General features: G+C 43.2%; 2 protein-coding genes across 13 annotated transcripts in view; one reads left to right on the top strand and one right to left on the bottom strand.

Moving 5' to 3' along the window:
• Nucleotides 1-20,015, bottom strand: part of LOC109921544 (histone H2B 7-like) — a 331,158-nt gene that overhangs the window by 280,437 nt on the left and 30,706 nt on the right. The gene's annotated exons all lie outside the window — the stretch shown is intronic.
• Nucleotides 969-19,123, top strand: LOC125487735 (zinc finger protein 239-like). 5 transcript variants are annotated; one of them, XM_048619902.1, is made up of 4 exons: nucleotides 969-1,093; nucleotides 5,086-5,255; nucleotides 7,088-7,140; nucleotides 16,655-19,123. In XM_048619902.1, exon 4 carries the CDS (start codon nucleotides 16,756-16,758, stop codon nucleotides 17,224-17,226), a length of 471 nt encoding a protein of 156 aa, XP_048475859.1. In that variant the 5' UTR covers nucleotides 969-1,093; nucleotides 5,086-5,255; nucleotides 7,088-7,140; nucleotides 16,655-16,755; the 3' UTR covers nucleotides 17,227-19,123. The 5 variants fall into 5 exon arrangements, with proteins under 5 accessions (XP_048475859.1, XP_048475863.1, XP_048475860.1 ...); XM_048619903.1 differs by lacking the exon at nucleotides 969-1,093 and adding an exon at nucleotides 1,241-1,360; XM_048619904.1 differs by lacking the exon at nucleotides 969-1,093 and adding an exon at nucleotides 1,242-1,493.

The raw sequence follows: 20,015 nt of genomic DNA, 5'->3' as shown, positions 1-20,015 counted from the left end.
GACTGATTTCAGCATCTTGGTCTTAATTCCCGCAACGTCTGAGTTTACCATTGCTTTGCAACGTTCCCCTTGCCAGATTCACGGTGACCTTCTTATTTAAGTGAGCAGCCCTAAACTTCAGTTGGAATATGGCAACTTTGCCCTTTTATTGAGTCAGTCTTGCTGTTATGCAATACAAAATGGAGCCAGAGGGAAAACAAATACTTAAATAAAATAAACAACTGCGGATGTTGGAATTCTGAAACAAAAAGCTCATGAATGTGGGACTTTTTTTGTTCTTGCTGTATAACTGGTTAAACATTTCTCCTTTAATCTCAAAACTAAGTCATATGTAGGTCGTGATGAATTAAGTGACTGTCAGATCTTAATGTGGTAACTGTTTTGAGATACACATCTGTAAACTTTCCCTTTCAAGTTTCATATAAAAGCAGTTTGCAAATGACATTACTTTCAGCACAGGGTGGAAATTCAGAACATACAACTTTTTTTTTTGTTTGCTTCTCCTGCTATCCCAAAGTTGTAAATGCTGGCCACACACACGTCCATTCCTCCCTGGGTTGGAATCCATCTCTATTATTTCCACCCACAACTCCCAGTTTTCTCCCAACTCTCCTCTCTTCGGCCTCTCTTCATTACTACAGTTCATATCTGCTCATAGAAAATGAAATAAATGAGTGTTAGAGGCTTCCAACGAATCCTACGCAATTATACAAGGCACTAATCAAGCCACACTTGGAATGCATGGAATGTTTACGCGTTTGTTATATGAGAAAACATATTAGAATTGCACTTGTGCCCTTTATCCAAAAGAAACTCAGAATTGGAAGTAATGCAGTTAACTCACCAAGTAGCATACTATACGTGGAACTATCAATAGCGGCGCAGCACCCAGAATGCCAAACAGTATTAAATTCCCCCAATCACGGAAGTGGAAAATGTGCGCAGGCGCAGTGCCATGTGTGAATGGATATTGCGCGGCATGATGGCGATGGAGGAGTGTTGTCTTATGCGGTTCCTGGAATGTTAACAATTGGGCAGAACGAGGGGGCACTGCATTCAGCAGATGGACGGAAAAGCTTCATAAAGATGTTCGGTAAGCTGCAAACTCCAGCACGACCTTTTGATGCTTTCGTTTGTCGCCAATGCCGGAGTGTAAAGTTGAATTCATGGCCGCCATCTTGTTTGGTAACGACGAGCAGTGGGGCGCAGGCGCGGCGGCAAATGTTTGTTGGGGGAATGCGCACGAGCTGCCGCCATGTTCTTAGGGGACAATATTGTTCATGACTGGGAGGAGTTTGCCACCAATTGCTTACAATGAGGACAACTTCTCCATCAAGCGGATTTGTGATTTGAACAAGTTGTGAGTGGGCAAATACATAGTAGATAAAATATCATGTGGATAAATTTGAGGTTTTCCACTTAGTAGCAAAAACAGGAAGCCAGTTTATTGTCTGAATGGTTATAGATTTGAGAAGGGACACCAGCCTGTGAAGGTAAGCTTGTATGCACAGATGGTGGTGAAGAATGCAGATTGCCTGTTAGCCTTCACAGTGATATGATTTGAATACAGAAACAAGAATATCGTGCTGGAATTGTACGTGGTCATTGTGAGACTGAGGGGGCATCCAATAGAAACGTATAAAATTCAGGGCCGTGCAGAATAAACACCGGAAAGATGTTCCTGATGATTGGGGAGCCTAGAACCAACCTTCAAGGTTGAAGGATGCAGTGTAGGACTAAAGACTAAGACGAGCATAAATGTCTTCACCCAGGGAGTGGTGAGCTTGTGGAATTCTCTCCCACAGCAAACAGTTGAGGCCACAACATAGGACTGAAGTGTTCAAAGAGAAAGAAGGAACAGGGTACTTGTGTGCATGTTTAGCCATGATCATTTAAATGTTGAAGCTGGATCAAAGGGCTGAATGGACTTCTCCTGCTCTTATTCTGTCTGACTGTATTGATGAGGCATATAGTAACAGAGGAGGAAGAACTATTCCCAACATCAACTGGGGTAGTCATAGTGTGAAAGTTTTGGAGGAATGGAATTCTTATCGTGCATCCAGGGCAGCATTCGAAGCCAGTATGAAGAAGACCCTACCAGAGAAGGAACAGTACTGGACTTAGGTAATTGAAGCCAAGCAAGTAGCTGGAACATCAGTTAGGGAATCAGTTGCAGACATTGATAGTAACTGTGTTAGATTCAAGATTGTCTATCACTGGACAAGGATGGGCATGGAATCAAAGTTCTGAACCAATGGAAGGCAGATTGTAATAAGATTGAATAAAATTTGGCTAGAGTGGGCTGAGAGCAGATACCTTTCAGTAAATGTGTGTCACATCAGTGGGATACATTGAAGAAGGAAGTCGAGAGTTCCAATATAGTCGAAGGCTGGGACCAACAAATCTTGTGAACTCTGGATATACAGGATTGGCTAAAGAGAAGAATGGAGGCATTTAGCAGCTACCAAAGGTTCAAAACAGCAGAAGCCTTAGCTAAGTACCGAATGTGCAGGGGGAGTCTTAAAAAAAAGGAAATTAGAGCAATAAAGGGACTTGAAAGGATAATTGGCAAAATATAAGTGAAAGGGGTGACATGGGTTTGGAAATCAGAAAGAAGGACTGTGATATACTTTTTAAAAAGTTCGCATAGAAAGAGAGGAAGCTTCTGATTGGTCTGGCAGGCTTAAAAGCAGAAATCTCCTGGGCCAGATGAAATGTATCCCAGATTGGTGAGTATGGCAAGACCAAATATAGCAGGGGCACTGGCAATAATTTTTAACTGCTTTCTGAGCACTGGGAAGATGCCAAAGGCCTGGTTGTCAAAGAAAGGTTGTTAGGAGAAACCAGGGAACGAAAATTGATCAGGGATAGGCAGTATGGTTTTGTGTGAGGAAAATCGTGTTTCATAGACTTGATTGAGTTTTTTGAGGAAGTTACCAAAAAGGTGGTTGATGGCAGAGCAGTCGATGTTGTTTATTTCAAATTTAGTAAAAGCTTTTGACAAAGTTCTGCCTGGTAGACTAATTAGTAAAGTTAGATCACATGGGATCCAGGGTGAGCGTGCCAATTGGATACATTATTGGCTTAACAGCAGGAGACACAGTAATGGTGAAGGCTTGCTTTTTGGATTGGGGGACTGTGACCAACGCTGTTCCATATGGATTAGTTCTGGGTTCTCTTTTGTTTGTCATTTATATAATAATTTGGATGAGAATATAGAAGGCATGTCAGTAAGTTTGCAGATGATACCAACAGTGAATAAGGTTTTCTAAGATTACTATGGGATCTTGATCAAATGGGTTGAAAAATGGCAGATGGAGCTCAATCTGGATAGTTATGAGGTATTGCATATAGGTACAGGAAACAAGGGTAGGGCTTCTACAATTAATGGTACAGCCTTTGGCAATGTTGTGGAACAGAGGGACCTTGGGGTGTAGGTACATAATTCTTTAAAGTTTGCATCACATAGAGACAGTGTGGTTAAAAAGACATCTAGCACGCTTACCTTCATTGCACAGCCCTTTGAGCATGGGAGTTGGGTACGTTATGTTGAGGTTGTACAGGACGTTGGTGAGGCATCCCCTGGAATACTGTGTTCAGTTCTGGTCGCCCTGTTATAGGAAGGATATTATCAAATTAGAGAGGGTTCAGAAGAGATTTACCAGGATGTTGCCAGGTATGGAAGGTTTGAGTTATAAGGAAAGGCTGGATAGGCTGGGACTTTTTTCACTGGAGTGTAGGAGGTTGAGAGGTAACCTGATAGAAGTTTATAAAATAATGAGAGGTACAGACAGAGTTGATGGTAGTTGTCTTTTCTCTGAGATGGGAATTTCAAGACTATGGGACACACATTTAAGGTGAAATGAGAGATTTTAAAAAAGACATGAGGCAATTTCCTTACACAGAGTGGTTCGTATATGGAATTAACCACCTGAAGAAGTGGTGGATGTGGGTACAATTACAACATTTAAAAGACCTTTGGATGGATATATGAATAGGAAAGGTTTGGAGGGATATGGTCCAGGAGCAGGCAGGTGGGACGAGTTGAGTTTGGGTTATATTCAGCATGGACTGGTTGGACTGAAAGGGCTGTTTCCATGCTGTATGACTCTGTGATGTGATATTGTTATTCAAGAAGGGAACAAGGGATAAACCAGGAAATTACAGGCCAATCAGCCTCACCTCTGTGGTGGAGAAACCATTAGAAGTAATTCTGAGGGACAGAATTAATCTGCATTTGGAGAGGAAGTAATCGTTCAGGAACAGTTAGCACGGCTTTGTTAACGGGAGGTCATGTCTGACCAACTTTTTTTTTTTAGAAGAAGTAACCAGGTGTGTGGATGAGGGCAATTCATTTGACATAGTCTGCTTGGACTTCACCAAGACTTTTGATAAAGTCCCACAGAGGAGACTAATAACAAAGGCAACAGTCCATAATAAAGTAATTTGGCTGATTGGCTCCAGAATTGGCTAAGTAGTCAGAAGTGATTTGTGAGGCATGTTTTTGTGACTAGGAGCCTGTATCCAGCTGGGTTCCATTAGGATCAGTGTTGGGGCCCTTCCTGTTTGGGTTTATATAAGCGATTTACAGTGAATGTTGGGTTTTGATCAATAAATTCATGGGTGATATGAAAATTGGTGGGTGGTAAATAGTGAGGAAGACAGCCTTCTGAAGAGAGGTTGTGCAATTTAGGCCAAACTCTCTGAAGTGTAAAAGAATGAGAGGCTACCTAATTGAGTTATATAGTATGCTGAAAAGCATTGAGAAAGTAGAAATTGAAAGGATGTTTCCTTCTGTGGGACATTCTGGAATGAGAGGTTATAGCTGTAGAATAAGGGTTGGCAGGTTTAACACAGATGAGGAGAAATTACTTGTCTCAGACGGTTGTGAATCTGTGGAATTCACTATCGCAAAATGAGGTGAATGCTGGGAAATTGAGTAAATTTAAGCAGGTAATTTAGTGAGTATTTAATAATGGGTTGTAGAGTTATGGCCAGCAGGCAGGAAAGTGCAGTTGGGGTGGGATGAGATCAGCCACACTTTTATTGAATGGCTACTCCTGATGCTAGTTCTTGTGTTCTTAGATTACAGGAGGATATAGACAGACTGGCTGATCTGTAGCAGTTGGAATTTAATCCAGATAAGTGAGAGGTGATACACTTGGGCAAGGCAAATGAGCCAATGGAATACATGATGAACAATGATGAACGAGGATCGGAGTGATCTTGCTGTGCATGCCCACCCATCCCTTAAGGTAAGAGGACAAGCAGGTAAAGTGGTTAAAAGGCAAATGGGACACTTGCCTTTATTAGCCGGGGCATAGAGTTTAGGAGCAGGGAGGTTATGCTGGAACTGTATGTACAGTTGGTGAGGTCCCAGCTGGAGTGTTGTGTGCAGTTCTGGAATCCACAGAATACGAGGGATGTGATTGCACTGGAGACAACAGAGGAGATTTGTCAGAATCCTGTCTGGGCTGGAAAGTTACAGTTATGAAGAAGGGTTGGATAGACTGGGATTGTTTTCTTTGGAGCAGAGGAGATTGAGAGGGGCAGGGTTGAGATGTATAAGTTATGAGGGGCATGGCAGAATTTGAAACTGGATTCTCAGAACATTCCCTGAATCTCTGAATTAGTAGTCCAGCACTAATACTATTAACCCAACACATCCCCCAGAATTCTGACCCACCCAACAATACAGGAACAGCAATATTGTTCCAAGTTTGCGGTAAGGAGACCTTTATACGACAGATTAGGGGTGGTGTGCCATTGTTGCTTTGGCTGCCTAGGTTGATACTTGGTGCTCTGACCAGTTTCATTCCCTTTTGATTTTTCTCTCGTGGTTTGATATTTTATAAAATGCTTAAGAACAGGGCACTTGGAAAACAGTGGCTGGGTTGGACAGAGTCAGCATGGATGTCCGAAAGGGAAGTGATGCTTGGCAAATCTCTTGGAATTTTTCTCGGAATTAATTAGCAAAGTTGATGAGCGGGAGTCAGTGAGCATGGTTTATGTGGACTTTGAGAAGGCTTTTGACAATTCCAGCAGATAATCAGGTGGGAGGGGTGCGGTCTCAGAAACATGTAAAATCTTATTACGATTAGACAGGTTTGATGCAGGAAGGTTGTTCCCGATGCCAGGAGTGCCCAGAACCAGGAATCACAGATTAAGGGTATGTGGTAAACCTTTTACGTCTGAGGTAAGGAGAAATTTCTTCAGAGAGCAGTGAGCTTGTGGAATTTGCTGCCACAGCAAGCTGTCAAGGCCAAGCCATTGTGTGATTTCAAGAAGGATTCGGATATAGCATTTGGCTCAAGCAACCAAAACATGTGGGAGGTAAAGGAAGAACATGCTTTTGAGTTATACGATCAGCCATGATAATACTGATTAGCAGAGCAGGCTCAAAGGGCCGAATGGCCCACTCCTGCTCTAATTTACTGGATTTCACTCGACACATTAGTCAGGAAGAAACTTCTCCCCCTGGTGGAGGGATCAATGACCAGGGTGCATAAATTTACGATCAGAGGCAGGAGATTTTAGAAGGGATGTGAGGAAAATATTTTTCCCTTCGAGGGCAGTGGGAATGTGGAACTTGCTGCCTGTAAAGCTGGTTGGGTCAGAAGCAGTCATAACATTGAAGAAGTGTTGAGACGTGTGTTTGTGCGGCACAGTATTCTGGTCCAGTGCTGGAAAATGGGAGGAGAATAGTAAGGTGGTTGTTTCTGACTGGCACAGCCTTGATGGGCTGAAGGGCCTATTACTCTGTTTGTAGACCTCTATGACTGTAATAACTTTTATACCGATATCACCCACCTGTCCTTTATTAACCTTGGAGCAATGAGCTTCTTGAATTAGCCTTGCAACTAAAATCCCCGATCCCTCAAACCATTCTGATAAAGCCCCTCTCCACCCTCCCAGGGACCCTCCCATCCTTCAGAATGTGTGGGTGATCACTGGTTTGTACAGACCCAGAATGCTCTCTGTTTGTGGCTGTGATGTTATCGCACACTGATAATGACATCACCCGCTCCCCAGGGATATCCACAAATGTGGGATTTTTCTAACTCCAGTGTTTCTGACGTCTTTACAGGTGCCGGCTCCAGCAGAAGATTTTCAAATTGCAGATAGTGAAATTGTTGAGCGGTGAGTAGCTTTAACCATTCTTTTACAATTTGAGGTTTTTGGTGTTTGCCAGTTATCTGTGGGAGGATCCACATCACTGGGGTTGGTGTAACTCCTTTACCGTGGATCTGAAGCCATGGCTGTCCATTAATGTGTGTCGCCTCTCTGTCCTCCCTGATCAGCACTCTGCCATTGTCTAACCTGCTCTGTTTAATGTTTGTTTGCTGAATCTCTGAAGTTTCTGTCATTGCCCATCATCCAAATATGTGCTGCTGACTTAGCAGCTCCAAATTCCCTCTGTACTTCTCACCGTCAGGAATTGTAGAGTCATAGAATCATACAGTTTAGAAGAGGCACTTTAATCCATCGAAGCTGCACCAAAAAAAAACTTAATTTACACCGTTCCCACTTTCCAGTACTTGGCCCATCGTCTTAAAAGTTATGACGTTCAAGTGCTCAGCCAAGTACGTTTTTAAAGATTGTGAAGTTTCCTGCTTCAGTTACCCTCCCAGCCGGTGTATTCCAAATACCCACCACCGTCTGAGTGAAAAACATAAACTTCATCAAATTCTCTCAATCTTCTGTCTTTAATTGATGTACTATTGACCCTTCAACTAAAGGGAACAGATGCTTCCTATCCACCCTGTCTATGATCCTCATAATCTTACAGGAACAGGAGTAGGCCAAACAGTCCCTGGAGCCTGTTCCATCATTCAATGCTGATCTGTCACCTAACACTATAAATGTACCTTTAGCCCATAGAATTGAGTTACAGTGAGTGGTAGACTCATACAGCATAGAAACAGGCCCTTCGGTCCTCTGTGTCTATACTGACCAACAAACTCCAAACTACACTAATCCCACTTACCTGCGCTTGGTCAATAGACTACTATGTTCTGGCATTTTAATTCATTCAGATGCTTTTTAAATGTTACGAGAGTACCTGCCTCCATCACCATCTCAGCCCGTGCATTCCGTATTTCTACCACTCTCTGGGTGAATTCTTCTTCTCCGTTAGGTCTCCTCGAAACCACTTATTCCTCACCTTAAACCTATGCCCTCTGGTCTTAGACATGTCTACTATGGAGAAAAGATTCTCATGATCTGCACTGTCTATAACTCTCAGAATTATGGATACACCACCTGAAACCTCCCAAATGCATGACCACACAGCCCCCTCCGCCCAATTTACCAGTTGATCAATATCAGACTGTAGCCTGAGAGCATCCTCCTCACTATCACCAATGCAACCAATTTTCCTGTCAGCTGCACATCTGTCCTATAATGTCACATCTTTCCTATAATGTGGTGACCAGGACTGTATACAGTACTCTAGCTGTGGTCTGACCAAAATTCTGTACAGCTTCAACATAACCTCCCTGCTCTTATAATCTGTGCCTCGACTGATGAAGTCAATGTCGATATAGAATCATAGAGATGTACAGCATGGAAACAGACCCTTCAGTCACACCCGGTCATGCTGTTGAGATATCATAAATTATTTGCCAGCATTTGGCCCTCTACCCCTCAACCGTTCCTATTCACGTACCCATCCAGATGCCTTTTAATTGTTGTAATTGTACCAGCCTTGACCACTTCTGGCAGCTCATTCTATACACGCATCACTCTCTGCATGAAAAAGTTGCTCTTTGGGTCCCTTTTAAATCTTACCCCTCTTACCTTAAACCTGTGCCCTGTAGTTTTGGACTCTGCTACCCTGGGGCAAAGACCTTGGCTGTTTACCCGATCCGTGCCCATCCTGATTTTATAAACTTCTGTAAGGTCACCCTCAGCCTCTGACGTCCAGGGAAAATAGTCACTACCTATTCAGCCTCTCCCTTTAGCTCAAACCCTCCAGCCCTGGCAACATCCTTGTAAACTTTTTCTCAACTGTTTCAGGTGTCACAACATCCTTCCGATAGCAGGGAGAACAGAACTGAACATAGTATTCCAAAAGTGACCTAACCAATGTCCTGTCCAGCCTCAACATGACCAAACATTTCCCATACTCAATGCACTGACCAATAAAGACAAGCGTACCAAACGCCGCCTTCACTATTGTGTCTACCTGTGACTCCATTTCCAAGGAACTATGAACCTGCACTCCAAGGTCTCTTTGTTCAGCCACATTCCCCAGAACCTTACCATTAAGTGTATAAGTCCTGCCCTGATTTGCCTTTTCAACATGCACCTCACATTTTTCTAAATTAAACTCCCATCTACCACTCATTGGCCCATCTGATCAAGATCCCGTTGTACTCTTAGATAACCTTCTTGGCTGTCCATTACATCACCAATTTTTCTGTCATCTACTAGCCATACCTCCTATATTCACATCCAAATCATTGATAGAAATGACAAAAAGCATTGGATCCAGCACCGATGGTCATAGGCCCCCAGTTCAAGAAGCAAGCCTCCTCCACTACCAGCCTCTGCCTCCTACCTTCAAGCCAGTTGACTATCCAAATGGCTAGTTTTCCCTGTGAACTATCCTTGCTAACCAGATTACCATGTGGAATTTTGTGAAACTCCTTACTGAAATCCATATAGACCACGTCTTCTGCTCTCCCTTCATCAATCCTCTTTGTCGCTTCCTCAACAAACTCAGTCAAGTTAGTGAGACACGATTTCCCACGCTCAAAACCACATTGACTATCCCTAATCAATCTTTGATGGGATGCATGGTAACTTGCCAAACTGGATCCAAAATTGGCTCAGTACTGGGAAACAGGGTGATGGTAGAAAGCGGTTTCTGTGACTGGAACGCAGTATGCAGTGACATACCACAGGGATCAGTGCTTTTTGTGATATTCGTACATGATGTAGATAAGAATTGAGAGAGATGATGACTAAGTTTGTGAATGACACAAAAATTAGTCAGGTATTTGACAGTAAGGAGACAGGTGTTAGGTTACTGGAACATATGAACAGGTTGGTCAGAAGGCAGAATAGTGGTGTTGGAATTTAACCCTGATAAATGGGAAGTGATGCACTTTGGAAGAAGGAACAAGTCAAGGGTGTACTCAATGAATGGCAAAACATTAGGAAGCTCGAACGAACAAAAGGATCTCGTGCTCGTCCACATATTCCTGCAGGTGGCAGGACAGGTCCGTTCTTGTGGTTCAGAACGCATAAGGGACGCTTGCCTTTATTGGTCATTGCGTAGATTCCAAGAGCAGGGTGTTACGAAGCAGGGGAAGGTTGAACCCTTCGGATAATTAACCCAAAACACAAGCCCCAATCTGTTGTTATGGGAGTAGAGGTTCCCTTCTAATAATGACCCTGAAACACCCAGAGAAGCTTGCTCTGTAATTTGTTAAAAGAAAATCCCTGATCTCCACTGTCAAAGTCACAAGTAACAATAACAATTTATTTATTTAACCCTAACAATGACCAAATGAACAGAATTACTGACAAACAGAACAATTTTTGCACCCCTGCCCCACTCCACCCCATACAACAGGCACCATCTATTCCCTAACTGACCTGAATTCTCCTGGTATGCTGTCCAAATAAACACAAGTCCCACTTATTATAAGCCCAATTAATAAGACAACAATAAATTAAAACATAATCTCTCCAACTTTGCATAAAATGTGTCTCTGGAACGCTCTTCCTTGTGTTGATCTCACGGCACAAACACTTTTCTTCCGCTGATTCTGCTGTCAGGGATGTTTTCTCAGTGAAGACTCTTTGCTAGAAGTGCTGTGGTGGTACCTTTTGTGGATAGGATGGTGCTTTCTTAGAGAGCTTAGTGATTTTTTTGTGTGAGCTGGGTGCTTGTTTGTCAGATGGCGGTGAGCTCTCTCATCCTTCAGATGGCAGTTGTCTGTCTTCCAATTTTCCAAATGTCCTCCTTATGTATACCCTTGATGATCTGTCCCTTTTTTTTAAACAATTGCATCGGTCCGAGGTTGTCAAAACCGTCAGATTTAAGTTCAATTGGCTTTCAATCCTTAAGTGCTTGATTTAAATTAATTGACCACTTCCAGCTCATTGCCAAAACATCAAAACAAGCCTAAGGACTCCAATTACACAACCAATCAGTACATGTTTCCATTTTTAGAACTGTCTGAAATTGCAGCTGCTTACAGACCCATTTTCTGTATAAATCTCTAATCTTCGGAAAGCACTCTATCTTTTAAAGGGACTGTGCAAACAAATTCTCGTTTCCTGCCTTCCAATTCACGGTTACTCTACGCAACTTGGTAACAAGGGAGGTCATGTCAGAGCTGTACAGCACTTGGTTCGGTCGCAGCTGGAGTACTGTGTGCAGTTTTCATTACCACACTGTATGAAGGATGTGATTGCTCTGGAGGGGGTGCAAAGGAGATTCACCAGGCTGTTGCCTGGTTGGATCATTTCAGCTATGAAGAGAGGCTGGATACTTTTAGGTTGTTGCCTTTGGAGCAGAGAAGGCTGAGGGGCGACCTGATAGAGATGTGTAAAATTATGAAGGGCATGGACAGGGTGGATAGAAAGCAGCTGTTCCCGACAGCTGAAGGGTCAATAATAAGGGGGCAGTACTTCACAGTGAATGGTAGAAGATTTAAAGGGTGATGGGGGCCTGGAATGCACTCCCTGGGCAGGAAGTTGAGGCGCGAAAGCTCAACTTTTCAACACTACTTGAACGAATTTTGGAAATGTCACGACATTCAAGGCTATGAGCCCAGTGTGCGACTCGAGTTAGTAGCGGAATAGTTTTGGCTCTACAGACTTGCTGGGCCATTGGGCCTCTTCTGTACTGTATGATCCTATAATCCTCCTCCTCCTGAGTAAAGACAGATGTGAAGTACTCATTTAACACGCTGCCAACATCCTCTAGCTCCACACAGATTGCCCCCTTGACCCCTAATGGCCTGACTCTTCCCCGGTTATGCTCTTTCCTTGATATCCTTGTAGAATATCTTGGGATTCTCCCTAATCTTCCCTGCCAGTGTTTTATTACGCCCGACTTTGCTGTCCTCATGTCTTTCTTATGTTTCCCCCTTGTACTTTCTATTCTCCAGGGCCTCCATCACTTTCCTCACTTTGTACCTGTTAAAAGCTTCTCTTTCCCTTCTTATTCAGTCCTGAAATTTCATAGGCATCCAGAGTTCTCTGGGCTTATTATAGAGTCAGAGTTATAGAGGTTTACAGTGGAAAGAAAGGCCCTTCAGCCCATTGAGTCTGCACCAGTCATAGACAACTAAGTAGTTATTGTAATTTTCCAGCACTTGGCCCATAGCCCTTTATGCCTCTGGATCGCAAGGGTCCATCAGAATATTTCTTAAATGCTCCTACATTTCCCCCAGAGGGAACGTGTTTCACCTAATTCCTTTTTGAACAACCCCACTGTTCTGCTGAAGTTTACTCACACATAGCTGTCTAAGGCTGACCCTGCCTTATTTTAAAACAATTTGCCTTTCTCAACCCACAGCCGTTTTTCGCAGACAATCTGTTTTTTTTTCTCTCTGCTGCCTCACAGCACCAGGGAACTGGGTTCGATTGTAGCCTTGGGCGCCTGTGTGGAGTTTGTACAATCTTCCCCGTGTCTGTGTGGGTTTCCTCCAGGTTCTCCAGTTTCCTCCCACAGTCCAAAGATGTGCAAGTTAGATGGATTGATAATGCTAAATAACCCTGTAAAGTCCAAGGATGTGCAGGCTAGTTGAATTAGCCATGGGAAATGTGGATTTATGGGGATAGGGTGGAAACTGGATTTAGGTGAGATGCTTTTCGGAGCAACGGTGCAGACCAGATTCGCCGTATGGCCTCTTTCTGCGCTGTCGGGATTCTGTGAATTAGATCCAGCACTGCATTTTCACATGTTGGAGCTACTACATGCTGATATAAAAAAACACTCCTGAGTACATTTGAATAAATCTCCCCCTCTAAACTGTTTACACCATGACTACACCAATTAATGCTGGCGAAGTTGAAATTCTGTAATCTAACTACTAGGTTGTTCTTTTTACATACCTCAGTGAATTGTCTGCATTATTCATTTCATTTCTCTTCCGATGCTGAGGTTATATTGACTCTCAAGTTTTTAATTCCTTGTAACTTATTCTGCACACCCTTAACATTAACTGATTCTCTGTCCTCAGATACTGCCTGACCTGTTGCGATTTTCCAGCATTTTCTGTTTATTTCAGACTTGCAGCAGCTGCAGTATTTTGCTGCTCTTTTGATAATAAGACCATAAGACGTAGGAGCAGAAATTAGGCCATTCAGCCCATCAAGTCTGCTCCACCATTCAATCATGGCTGATGTGTTCCTCAACCCCATCTCGGCCTTGCTCCCAGAACCAAGTCTAGAAACACAGACGGATGAATTAAAAGCCCATTTCTGACAGGGTGGGTGTTGGTCACAGATTGTGGCCTATTGGTTCCTATTAATTGAGTCACACAAAATCACTGAATGATTACAATGGAGAAGGAGGCTACTCTGTCCATTGTGTCTGTGCTGGCCTTTCTCCAAAAACAAATCAGCGATTCCTATTATTTGCCCTTTTCTTTCCTCTTCAGGGGCTTTTCTGGTTAGCTTTTGAATGTCTTTGTTGAATCAGATTGAGCTGGAGTGGTGATGGCGGAGAAGCTGCTGAGTTTACCCTGAGTCCTTTCAAAGCCAGCTGGGCCCCGCAATTTCCAGTGTGAAGTTCTCAAAGGAGCTGGACTCGAGGAAGAACGGGTTGCTTAAAAAAACACTCTCCAGACAATGTATAACAAAAAAAATGGCTTGGCGAACAAATATTCTGCAGTTGCTGCAGAAACATGGGTGTTAACTTTCCAAAATGCATTAGATTCTGGAAAGTTTCTGTCTCACTGCAAAATAGCAGATACAACCCCTGTATTAAAGAGGTGAGGAAGGCAGACAACAGGAAACTATAGGCCAGTTAGGTTGATCTGTCATGTAGGGGATGAGAATCAATTATTTGGTGGTATTATCACCAGACTATTAATCCGGGGACCTGGGTTCAGATCCTGCCATGGCAGATGGTAGAATTTGAATTGAATAAAACTCTGGTTTTAAGTCCAACGATGGTCATGTTACGAATGTGGGCAGTTACGAATGTCGACGAATGCTGGCCCAGCCAGCGACGCCCACTACCTCTGCATGAATTTAAAAAAACTGAAGAAATAAAAGTAAACAATAGGATTTACATGCATTTAGAAAGATAAGGACTGACTAGGGAGAGTCAACATGGCTTTGTGCATGGGAAATCGTGTCTCAGTAAGTTGGTTGTGTTTTTTTGAAAATGTGGAAAAGAAGATTGAAGGCTGGGCGGTAGACATTGTCTATATGGACTTCAGCAAAATGCTCGACAAGGTTCTGCATAGTAAACTGGTTAGCAAGGTTAGATCATATTGGAATACAGGAAGACCTAGCCAGTTGAATACAAATTTGGATTCAAATGAGAAACAGAGGGTGGTGGTGGAGGGTTGTCTTTTGAACTGGAGGCCTGTGACCAGGTGGTGTGCCGTAAGGATCAATGCTGAGTCCACTGCTTTTTGTAATTATACAAATGATTTGGATGTGACAGTATGGTTAGTAAGTTTGCAGATGACACCAACATTGGTGACGTAGTGGACAGTAAAGAAGGCTATCTTCACTGAGTAGTTTGGGATCTTGATCAATGGGCTGAGGAGTGGAAGATGGAGTTTAGTTTAGATAAATGTGAGGTGTTGCATTTCGATAAGGCCAATCAGGGCAGTGTTTAAACAGTTAATGGTAAGGCCCTGGGGGGTGTTGCTGAACAAGGGGACTTAGGGTTGCAGGCGCATAGTTCCTTGAAAGCGGAGTTGTAGGTAGACAGGATGGTGAAGAAGGCATTTGGGACGCTTGCCTTCATTTGTCACTGCATTGAGTTATAGGAGTTGAGATGTCATGTTGCGACTGTACAGGACATAGTTAGAATACTGTATTCAGTTCAGGTCTCCCTGCTATGGGAAAGAAGTTGTGAATCCTGAAGGGGTTCAGAAACGATATACAGGGATATTGCCGGTATTGGAGGGTTTGAGCTGTGGAGTGGGAATGAAAAGGCTGGGGTTTTTCTTCCCTGGAGCGTTGGAGGTTGAGTTGTGAGGCTTACCGCATCAACTGCCCTCCCAGGCAGTGCATTCCAGACCTGCACCACCCTTTAGGTGAAAAATGTTTTCCTCCATTCCCCTGTAAAACTCTTGCCTTTCACTGCAAAATGATGCCCAGTGTTATTCAACCTTCAACTAAGGGAACAATTACTTCATTGTGTTTCTCCAATTTAGTGGAATTCTTTGAGGAGTGACATGTGCCATGTGCTTTGGATAAAGGGAGCCTGATGATAGATTGTACTTGGCTTTCCTGAAGGCATTTCACAAGGTACCATGGAGAAGGTGTCTGTTCAGAGAGGGAGCTACTGGTTTAGTGGTACATACCAGCCTGGAAACTGGATTGGCTGGCTGGCAGAAAACCGAGAATATACATAAATGGGTCTGTTTCAGATTGTCAGAATGTGATGAGTAGGGAGCCACAGGGTTCTGCTCAACCAAAACCTTTTGCAGTTTATATCAATGACTTGGATGAGGGGAATGAAGTCATGGTAGCTACACTTTGTGTTGATACAAAGCTATCAGGAAAGGTTGCTGTGAAGAAGACTTAATTTCTCTACAATAGTCTGCAGCCTTTTTGAATGAATATTTCAGGTGAGCTATGATATAGCAAAATGTGAAATTGTTCACTCCAGGGGAAAAACGAGCAAAGAAAATCAGTCCAGAGGATAGGTGCAGAATCTTGTGGGGCTGAGATATCTAGGGGGTCTGGTGTGTGATGCACAAAACATGGGTATATAGTTAACAACAAGTGATGAAGAAGGCTCATGGAATGTTATTGTTTATCACAAGTGGAATCAAACAGAAAAGTAAGGAGTTGATGATTCAGTTGTACAGGGCATAAGTGAAACCACACCTCCACAACTGTGTGCAGTTTTGGTCTCCTTATTGAAGGAAGGGTGTAAATGCGGTGGAGGTTCAATAGACTGATATCTGAATGAGTGGGTTATCTTAGGATATTTTGGACAGCCTGGGCTTGTATGCTCACACGTTCAGAAAAGTGAGGTGTGATTTGACTCATGCCTGAATGGGTTTTGACGAGGTGAACGTGGAGATATTTTCTCCTGAGGGTAAGTCCAGAATGGGGAAGACTATTCCAAAACGAAGACTCCTCGTTTTAAAACAGAGATAAGTTCCTCATTCAAGATGAGTGTGATTTTGGAACTCTCTGCCTCAAAAGGCGGTCGAGACTGGGTCATTGAACGTTTTTAAGGCAGAGGTGGATAGATTCTTGTTCAACCAGGGAATCAAAAGTTATTGGGGTAGCTGGAAATTCAAAACATGAACTCATCGGTCATGGTCTTATTGAATGATGGAGCAGGCAGGAGGGCCCGATAGTTCATATGTTGGCCTTTGTATTCATACATTTGACATGGAGCCAAATGAGATACTGGGACAGATGCATGACTTTGTATTTTTTATGAGGAGACTCTCACTTCCATTATTTCTGTTCTAAATCAATTCCACAGGATATTAGAAGGAGAGGATTTACAGTCGGGAAACTGCAACTGATCAGGATTTCACAGAGTGGCCCAATTCGGTGTAACCTGAATCTCATTGGATTTTGAACATGGAAGGAGAAAACACCATTGACAGCAGTGAGAAACTGTATGTGTGTAGTGTGTGTGCACGAGCGTTCAACCGATCATCTGACCTCTCGAAACATAAACGGAGTCACAAAGAGAAACTGTGGAAATGTGGGGACTGTGGGAATGGATTCAGATCCCCGACTGAACTGGAAACTCATCGGCGCAGTCACACTGGGGAGAAACCATTCTCCTGCTCTGAATGTGGCAAGGGATTCGGTCAGAAATCCCACCTCCAGAGACACCAGCGAGTTCATACTGGGGAGAGACCATTCTCCTGCTCCGAGTGTGGGCAGGGATTCACTAATTCCTCCAACTTGCTGATACACCAGCGAGTTCACACTGGGGAGAGGCCGTTCATCTGCTGTACGTGCGGCAAGGGATTCACTTTGGCTTCCAGCCTCCAGACACATCAACGAATTCACACCGGGGAGAGACCATTCACCAGCTCCTAGTGTGGGATGGGGATTCTCCGACACATCCAGCTTGATGACACATCGGTGAGTTCACACTGATGAGAGTGTTTTCCTGTTCCCACTGCAGGATGGTGTTGAGGCGTTTATCTGAACTGACTGTACATCAGCAGACTGCCTGTGAATAAGCTGAGTGAGGGGATTCACTGAATCTGCCACCTTGTGGACAGTTCACACTGGGGAGAGGCTGACTCCCCCTGCACCAAGTGAGGGACATATTCACTCTGTCATCCAGCCTGCTGAAACACTAGTGAGGACATTGTGTGAAGAATCTGTTCACGTGCTGAATGTGGAAAAGCATTCACTCAGTCATCCAGCCAACTGAGAAACCATCGGGTTTGCACAGGGGAGAAGCCTTTACAATGTCCAAACTGAACGAAGTATTTGAAAAGTTCCTGGGAGCTGACCTCCCATGTACTTGTTCACATTGACGTGAGTCCATGTCAGATGCTCTTACTGCAGGACTGATTTCAGGTGAGGAACTCACCCCACTCTACAGCAGTGAGTTCACACTGGGGAAAGGATGTTCACCTTCTCTGTGTCGGGGAAGGGATTCATTTGAGTTATGGAGACAGCTGAAATGCCAGTGAGTTCCTGAGTAACTACAGTGATGAAAGATGTATAATTTATATAAATTCCAGTCTTGGAAGTTGGCTTTTACGATGGAGACACTGAAAGTTTTCTTTAAAATAAAAAATGAGTCTTTGTGAAACAGTGACCTTCCTCCAGCACTGCTCAGAAAGCAAGTGGCTGTGGAGTTAATGGGAAATTGTTTAGACTCTGTTGATTTACAACATGAGCAAACATCAAAGGACATTATCTTGTTTTCAGTTCAGAACAATCAAGGATTGATTTTAGTTTATAAACCCAGGGTTAGAAGGTATTTTATTCATTTTGGAGATCTGACTGTGATCAGAATCAAGTTTAGTCTCTACTATATAGAGCTCAGAATAATTCGGTGGGAAAAGGAACAAAAAGTCAGCCGAGTAGAACTTCCGAACCAAGAGAGTTTGGTTTGAGCTCTGAAGGTATTAAAAGCAGAAAATGTTTATTCTGAGATTTGAGAGTATTCATGAAAGAAAATTCTATAGTTCACAGGAAAAGTTTGGGCCAAACCAGTTCAGATATAACTTAGAGATTTAATATTGGGTGTAATTTCTCTGGATTAAATTCTGTGTAAATTGATGTGGGCACACAGTTGCAGCAGGTAATCAGGAAGGCTTATGGAACATTGGCACTTTATTTCAAGGGGGTTGGAGTTTTGGAGTTGGGATGTTTTACTGCAACTGTACAAGGTGCTGGTGAGACCACATGTCGAATGCTGAGAATAGTTTTGGTCCCCTTTTAGGGAAGGAAAGGTATCATTTCATTTAAGGTAGTTCAGAGAATGTTCTCCAGGATGTTCCCTTGTCCAGAGGGACTGTCGTATGAGCAAAGGCTAAACTTGTTGGGAGTCTACTCACGAGTTCAGAAGAATGAGAAGTGATGAAACATATTAGATGAGGCTTGAAAGGATTTTTCACCTCATGGAAGAATCTCAGACCAAAGAGCATAGTCTCAGAATATAGGGCCACCACCAATTTAAGACTGAGATGAGGAGGAATTTCTTCTGTCAACAGTTGAGAGCCTCTGGAACTCGTTGCCACGGAACAGTGAGGCAAAGTGGGGCCTTGTGTAAATTGAAGGCTGACATAGTTTCTTGATGAAGGATTATGGGGAAATCACAGAAAAGCAACCATGAAGAATGTCAGATCAGCTCTGATCCTGTAGAAATGGCAGAGCAGAGCAGGCTCAAGCGGCCGAATGGTGCTGTTGGGAACATTGTTTTTCTCTCTGTTTTTGTCTTGTGTAATAAACAATCTGTTTTTTGCTTAAAAAATCTCTCAGCCTCACATGACTGACCACCAAATTAAGAGTAATCTCACTTGGAGATAGTCAGCCACATAATTAAACTGGTCACCCAATGTACCAGAACATGTGAAAAAAAAAGTCTCATCCAATACAAAATAATAAATGAAGTACAATTCAACCTGATACTCTCGTTGTTCAAGAAGTTATCCTATATTCACTCACAGGAGCAAAGACTTTCAGAAGCAGAGTGAAACTCTAACTTGCGTACCAGACTTAAGGTGGATATTTACAGAAGAAATCCCTCCCTCTCCCATTGAGAGAGAGGAAGTTTCAAAATGAGTAAAGCGCAAGCAGCCCTCCAACTCCATTTTAATTTAATCCCTACTTCCTGTCACTTTTTTCATGTTAGCATTGCCCTGGTCACATTGTGTTTTTGCTGGTGGTGGAAAGTCCAGCAGCTGTTTTGGTTTATCTCGGTTCAATTTGAAAGCCTCTCACTGACAGCAGAAAGCCTTACTTACAGCATTCTACCACCAGGCAGGACCCCTGCAGAGACTTACAAATTAATAAAAAAGGAAACACATGTAAAATCTATTCGTGGAACTCGGAGGGAAACAATTTTCTTTTGCTTGCCGGCAAGTGATGGGGACACTTGTTTGCTGGGTGTGAAACTCAGGGTTTGTATTCCACCAGGGTTTGTATCTCCTGCACTAATCGAGTATTGAAATGGAACTTGAACACACAGAAGTAGCTGAAAAAATGACTCTGGTGTGTAATATGCTCCCTCTCTGTACAGGCAGGGAAAACAGGATGCAGCCAGGAATGAGGTGTATGTAGGGTCAGCGACCACTTGTTAATTTCCGCAACATTTGTAACAACACAATGCACATTCCCAGAATCACAGTGGTTCAACTGACCTA

This window comes from Rhincodon typus, chromosome 44, assembly GCF_021869965.1.
Source record: "Rhincodon typus isolate 14 chromosome 44, sRhiTyp1.1, whole genome shotgun sequence".
NCBI classification, from domain to species: domain Eukaryota; kingdom Metazoa; phylum Chordata; class Chondrichthyes; order Orectolobiformes; family Rhincodontidae; genus Rhincodon; species Rhincodon typus.
The sequence above is the reverse complement of the archived record's forward strand: the minus strand, read 5'-3'. Positions and strand labels throughout refer to the sequence as shown.